The sequence below is a fragment of the Pundamilia nyererei genome, unplaced genomic scaffold, assembly GCF_000239375.1.
Source record: "Pundamilia nyererei isolate P.nyererei 1_Seehausen unplaced genomic scaffold, PunNye1.0 scaffold00339, whole genome shotgun sequence".
NCBI lineage: Eukaryota > Metazoa > Chordata > Actinopteri > Cichliformes > Cichlidae > Pundamilia > Pundamilia nyererei.
The window spans coordinates 456,844-464,155 of NW_005187740.1; the positions used below are offsets into that span (position 1 = coordinate 456,844).

General features: G+C 39.1%; 1 protein-coding gene and 1 long non-coding RNA gene across 2 annotated transcripts in view; both read right to left on the reverse strand.

Annotated features, from left to right (window-relative positions):
* Positions 1-2,521, reverse strand: part of LOC102198677 (uncharacterized) — a 4,223-nt gene extending 1,702 nt beyond the window's left edge. The window contains exons 1-2 of the mRNA XM_005752024.1: positions 2,121-2,521; positions 665-760 (exon numbers count right to left, since the gene is read on the reverse strand). Coding sequence (XP_005752081.1) covers positions 665-760; positions 2,121-2,484 — 460 coding nt within the window. The 5' untranslated portion in view covers positions 2,485-2,521. The remainder of the gene's footprint in view (positions 1-664; positions 761-2,120) is intronic.
* A 480-nt stretch (positions 2,522-3,001) lies between these two features.
* LOC106456516 (uncharacterized) lies at positions 3,002-4,507 on the reverse strand. Its single transcript, XR_001290622.1, has 2 exons — positions 4,457-4,507; positions 3,002-3,134 (listed from the first exon to the last, which is right to left on the reverse strand). It is a non-coding gene; the product is annotated as an uncharacterized LOC106456516 (long non-coding RNA).
* Between the last annotated feature and the right edge of the window lie 2,805 nt (positions 4,508-7,312).

The following is a 7,312-nucleotide window of genomic DNA, read 5'->3' on the forward strand; positions in this document are numbered from 1 at the left end:
TATATATTATATTAAAGAAATAAATAAGAAAAATAGTGTACAAAAACTATCTAGCAGTTATTTCTACTATTTACTAATGGTTGCTGGGCAACAGATCAGTCGATTAACAACAGACATTAATGAAAGATCAGAAATTGTGTCAGTCAGTCAATGAAGGATGTGGGTGTTCTTGTAGAGGCTCTTTTTCCTGATATTAAAAGAACTTTTTGATCAAAGTTTATCAGAAAATACTTAAAATATCAAACTTTAGTGTGTTTGAAAAGATAGAATCATGTTTAAAAATACATAAAACACATCAGAGCACTGAAATTAATTAATCATGGACGACAAGCCTCAGGTTAAATGTGACTAACACTATTAGTATGCTCTTCTCAAAAAGTCTGTGCAAATATTACCAAACCAGAGGTCACAATATGAGGACAGAGCATGTAGCTGAGCTCAAGTATTCGTGTCCTAACTGTTCCTTTAGTACAGATGTCAGTGAGTCATTTTTCATTGAATTTTATAATTTTTTTAAATTCCCAGCTTTTAAAGCTCCAGTGAACGCTGTGATAGATAAATTTGGGTCGTGTTCATCGGTGAATAGTGTGGCTCGTCTAGTAGTGGATGTCGGTATTTACAGTTCAGACCAGAATCTCCTAAACTTATCTCCACTCACACTCACCCATTATCAGGATGATGACAGCGGCAACTGAGACGGATATCATGAGGATGAACTGAGTCATGATGCAGTCCTTCAGCAGGTTGCTGTTGGAGGCATCTGGAGAAAGATGAAAGAGGAACAAAGGAGAGATAATCAATGGAAAAAAAGAAAATAAAAAAAGTATTGTTTTATTTCTTTAGAACCGTTACAGTTATGATAATTAAAGTTTCCAATCGGGGCATTTTGTTGACAAATTATCTGAAAACAGTGCAGAAGATTCACATCTCCAATCACAACCAGTGATCCAAACTAAGGTACTAACAAGTTAAATTAACTCTGATTTCTAAGGCAACTTAAATGTAGAGAAAAGGAAAATATTTAATTGACACACGAACAAGAACGTCAGCTACCTACCAACTGTAAGTATACAACTCGTTCTTATTTAAGACACGAGATGTCTTCTGGTGTTGGTGCCCTGATCTAATGCTTACACATGAAGTACAAACACAAAGCAAATGGGACACGAGTTCCTCGACACTCATCCTAATGTGACTAAAGAGGACTGTTTTTTTTAAATTTGTGTTTAGTATTACCATGGAGCCAAGACACCAATGGTCAAGCACACTTTCACACCATCTGTGACGACAGCAGTATTCAGCAGAATAGCTCTTCTGATGCTTTTTTAGTGGAGGCATTTGAAAGAAGGGCCAATTTTTAGTTTCTGCTGTCTATTGGTTGTGGGGGTGGGGGAGGGGCAATGTAGCACTTGAGCTCATTTCTCAACGTATTGATTTCATAATTTTCAACAGAATGGTTATCAAAGTCAAATTATTCTGAATCAGGAACCATATGACTACAGCTCTTGCTACAATACTACTGAAACCCTCACCTCCAGCTAGATCCAACGGTGACCTCAAAGTAATCAGTAAAGCACAAGTCAGTAGATTATAGAAAATTTCTATATCTGTTGACCAGATTAAGATGATTTATGAAAAGTAGACGTTTCCACAAACAGACCATTTGTTCAGCCTCATCGCCACCATAATTGTAAAACAATGCTATACTTATTGAGTATTATCACAGTTTTTTTCCTGTTGCATAACTGCTATAATGATGAAGAAGACAAAACTCTTTTTGCCCCTCAATTTTATTTTATTGTTAACAAACACATTTGCCATATTTTCCATTTTATATGTGTGTTTATTGCCATATACCACGAGTCTATCCATGCTCACATGCACATGGGCTTAAAAGACTGTCACTATAGCCCAATGGTATTGTTAGAGGTTAAGAACAAATATTCACATACATCCCACATTACTGCAAGGATGTGGTCACAACTTTCCTAAACATGTTGAAACAGTCAAAACTCCTGTTAGACAGCTCAAAATGTGCATTTCTACAAATACATCATGCGATCTGAACACCAACTAATTTGTTTTGCAGCAATAAAGTAAATTGAAAGTTGGGTACTTACCTAACAAAAGGTGGAAAGTCTCCACAAAATGAATGCTGCCTCTTCTCTTGATGCCACAGAAGTAAAGCCTGCAGTCCTCTGCTGTATAGTTTTTAATCACAAGTTTGTTTCCCAGGATTGAGAATTTGGATTCAAAACCAGGAGAGTAGTAGGTAGAGTCTGCTGAAGAAAAACTGCGGCCGATACATGCTCTGAACTGACTGTGGATCTCCATGTACCAGTATCTGTCTGATGTCTGATTGGAGCAGGTTAGAGTGACATTGGTCCCCAGCTCTCCTCTGACTTTGGTCACGTTCTCGGCCTCTGCACAGAGCAGAAACACCAACAGGATCATCCACAGGAGAACCATGATCAGCTTCAGCATCCACAACAAGACGGAGTCGTCTGAAAGCAGCTCAGCTCTGATGTGATTTTAAGAGGGAAGTGCTCTACACTTCCTTTTTCAGATGGTCACTTGATATGACATCAGATTTTTTTAAAAACCACAAAAACGAACAAGCGCTCAGGAAGTAAAATTACATTGACCCTTGCTTAAACTCAGTAGCTTGGTTTAGTATTAGAGATATTCAACTGTTTTCTGCAGCTCAATGATTTAATGACAATACTGCAGTAGTGACGCTAGTAATGAGAACAACAGCAACTTTAACAGCAAAATCATTGTACCAGAGATGACAGTGACATGTTTAAAGTAACAGCTTTTTTGTTTTGTTTTTTGGACTGGCTGCTACATGACATAAAAGGCTCAGTTTAAATTGTACGGTGTCTTCTGATCTTCTTAAATGTTCCCACGGTCAAGAAATAGATTAGAAATAGAAATATGGATTAAAAGAACAAATATTACATTGTAATAAATGTAATTTTTATTAAACAGTGAAACAAAGTGGAAGCAGACAAATTACTTTTTAATACTGTTACAACAAATCATGAAATATACTGTGTACTGATACTACACATGAAAAAATGAAATGAATCAATCAAATCCCGTGATGTCTTGCTGAAAGAGGGTCGCCTACCCTGAAACAGAAAATGAGTAATCAGTACAGGGTAGTACAAGTAGTACTATTAGACAGTATTACTACTATCACTGTAACTATTAAAAGTTACAGTGATAGTCTTTGCAGCGTTAGCAGCAACACTGAAGGAGTAAAATAGCTATAGAGATCAAAACTTTTTAGCATTTTAACATGTGGGTCTGTGGGCAACTGTCTTTTTTAGAGCCAGACTCAAGTCTATATTAGGAAAAATGAGGTTTTTGCTGCTTGACTTTGGCTTTGAAGATAATATTTTGACCCTGGTTCATCTCATTCATTTGACTTGATCATCATGTTTTTCGTGCCAAAACACTGGTGTTCCTGAAGAAACCATACCTCACAATTGAGTAAGGCACTAGCCCTGCCCCAAGTTATGCCCTGCTTTTCATTCTTTCTGCACTAATGTTACCATGACTTCCTAAATGAACATCATGTTTTATTCAGTAAGACCTGAAAGGAGCTCCTGAGGCCATAAACCCACCAGAAAAGTGTTTGCTGAGCCCACTGGAAGCTGGAAGGAGTTTTGTGAAAAACGAAATATAATTCATGATTTAATAGCTCACAGAAGCAACTTTAGGAGCAATAATTTGAAGTAACCATTTCTGTATGACTTTAACCCAACCACAGTGAGACCTGCTGATGTACAGTTGGGAGATGATGGCTGAGAAATGAGTATATCAGAGGGACAGTTCAGCCTGAGCGGTTTGGAGCTAAAGTTAGAGAGGCTGTGATGTCGCATTACTTTGATTATGTTTGTCCCTGATGCAGCTCATCCAAATGCACATGAAAACATTAATAATGGGGTAAATCAAAAGTTATAGAGACAAGGCTGAGATGTTTTGGGCGCACATAGAGGATGGGTAATAGATACAGTATATTGGACAAATTATGTTAAATATGGAGCTGCCAGGCAGTAAAAGAGGAAAAGAAGAAGACCTCAGAGAAGATCACTGTGACAGAGGAGGATACTATTGCATGGTGGACTGGGGAGAATTTGTTGGAACGTCCTCTCTTGGGAAAACTGTATGACTGTGATAACGCACACCTGGATGATCTGAAGTAGCAAACATAAATGACCAGGAATCTTAAATGAACAAAGCTGTTTTAGATTCTATTAATTTCAGAAGACATCACATGCATATTTCCATTTTGTCATTACGACTTAATGCCTGTTAATGTTCATCATAGCAGCCGAACATTTTTTAAACATTATAGAGAGTGATCCTAGTACCAGTACTGTCAGTAGTAATGGTTTATGCAGCACACACAGCATCAGTTTTGTTAGCAGTCACAGTTTTTACTTACCTGCACAGCCCGCAGTAGCTCTGTAGCATTACAGATGTGACCTGAAGCATCAGTCGTAGCATTTTCTCCTCTTCAAGCACAGCAATATGACGACAAAACCTGCCAACAGAGCTGTGAGTCACTTCTTGTTTATCCAGATGTACAGATCTAGATATATTCTTATAATACACAGATTTCTGTGCAGTCGCTGACAGTATAAAGCTGCTTCCTCACTTGATTGGTCACAGTGCAAAATGATTAAAAGAAATACGGACTGAAGTTTGACCAACACTTCTAATATGTGCTGCCAGAAACATCTATTCAAACATTAGATACTGTGATCTGAAGTTAGAAAATGTGCTAAATTTATCTACTGTGACACACTCACTGATTATTAGAATGACAAAGGCAGCCACTGAGACACAGATGATGATGAGGTGACTCTTATAGCAGTCGTTCTGTGGGTCGTTGGGAGGAACAATGACATCTGGAAACAAAGAGGCAAAAAGATCAACTGAGAACATGATATAGTTACAAATCAGCAACTTGAAACACGCCCACCATCTATAAATTTTCATTGAAAAACATACTTTTCATATATCAGATATATAAGGTAGTATACAGCCATGATAGAAAAAACTCTTATTTCTTTAAACAACAACAACAAAAAACCCATCTAGTTACCTGTATCAATACACCATCTTATTGCTCTGCTGGGGTTTTTGTGTTAATTATTAATTTCTTTTTATTCTTTTTATCCAAAGAAAGGATCGCTTTCACTCAAGAAATCAAGGAAATCAGAATAGGTGCAGCAGTTTGCCTTGTGAAATCCAACCTTGAAGCTGCAAGGAACTTTTTTGTACCCAGTGTAAGTTCCAAAAAAGGAAAAAGAAAAATATATCAAGCTCACAAGTTGAGTTATTACTTGTTAGGTTCTAACTGCCAAAGTTTTCTTTTACAGTATCTCAGGACATGTTAAAACCCACCACGCTGGACCTTCACAGAGGAGAGTTTGAGTCAAAACAAATGGTGGGAAGTTTGGATGTGAAAAAAATAACACATGATCTCATTCCGTTTGCATTCATTCTCACACTAATACTAATGACTATGAAGGTCAGACATGAGAACAAAGTGAATGCAAAAAGTAAAGAACGTGGTCATAGATAACAAGTTAAAACATGCAAAACAGAAAAGAGAAATCCTGTTAGCCTGCTCAAAACCTGCTTTTCTGCAAATACGTCATAAAGCCTGAGAACTAACTAATCATTTGTTAGTCATATGTTCATATGTTTTACAGCAATAAGCAAAAAAACAAAAACAAACAAAAAAAAAAAAACTTGGCTACTTACTTGAGACGAGGTGGAAAGATTCCACAAACTGAATGCTGCCATCTCTCTTGATGCCACAGAAGTAAAGCCTGCAGTCCTCTGCTGTCAAGTTTTTAATTATCAGTTTGTTTCCTGTGATTGAGAACTTGGTTTCAAAACCAGGAGAGCAGTAGGTAGAGCCTGCTGAGGAAAAACTGCGGCCGATACATGCTCTGAACTGACTGTGGATCTCCATGTACCAGTATGTGTCTGATGTCTGATTGGAGCAGGTTAGAGTGACATTGGTCCCCAGCTCTCCTCTGACCTGGGTCACGTTCTCGGCCTCTGCACAGAGCAGAAGCACCAACAGGATCATCCACAGGAGAACCATGATCAGCTTCAGCATCCACAACAAGACGGAGTCGTCTGAAAGCAGCTCTGATGGACTCTGACACAGAAGTGCTCTACACTTCCTACTTTACATGGTGACTTCAGTCAGTGTGACGTCTGAAAAAACCAAACAAAACCAAAACCGAAAACAAATCCCCTTAATGTCGCACAGGAACTAAAACTTTACCACTTCCAGGCAGTAGTGTGGCATGTGGGTTAATGTGGGTTCTAACAGCTTCATACTTCATCGGATGACATCTCGGGGAGGCACACTGCCGTGAGTTCTCAGAAATTGGCTGCTTGAGCACAAGAAATGACAACATCACAGAACGCAAGCTCGCGGCTCTCCAACGGGAGATTGAGAGACCAGTGTTGGACTGCAGAACTGCTTCGAAATTCATATGAGCTGTTCGCACTAAAGTAAAAAATACCATCACTTATGCGGATACCCCTCTGGCGCCAACTGCAAGGCCAGAGCTGAACAAAACACCCTGATAACGACTGTGTTTAGTCTGTTCCTTCCCATTCCATGCAAGGCCACCTGGGTTGGCTGGAAGACTGTTTACTTAGCCTGGCAGGGTGAAGGACACTGTGCCAGCTGAACTATGGACACGCACACGCAACCTGAACCTGAGCAGGTAAACCTACAGCCGTAAACCAATAACAAACTCATCCTACATGATAAAAAAATGCTGTCTTCCTCAGCTTTGTCCCAGCATTTGTCAACAGGACACAACCACAAAACGAGAGAAACAACACATTTACTGAGTGGTAGTTAAGCTAGCTCCCCTTAAGAGAGATGTCCAGTCCAGCTGCAACTTCCAGGTCTAGGGCCCATTTTCTTTCCAATGGTAAGCACAGCTCTCTCTTCAGCACCACAGAGTGGCGCGGAGTTCCCCCCACTTCACATGCTGCACCAGTCTGTCTGATAAGTTTCTGCTCCGATTTCCCTAAAACTTCACTTGAAACAACATCTTTTACCCAGTTAGAAGTGGGTACTCTGCACATTTCCACTTGAGAATCATGACACGATCACCATGCCAGTCACCTCACACTCAGCTGCAGAATCAGAATCAGAATCAGAAAGGGGTTTATTGCCAAATGTTGAGCAGGTTTACAACATTAGGAAATTGCTGCGGTGCTTCAGTGCAAACATAGTGTCATAAATAGCACTTAAATA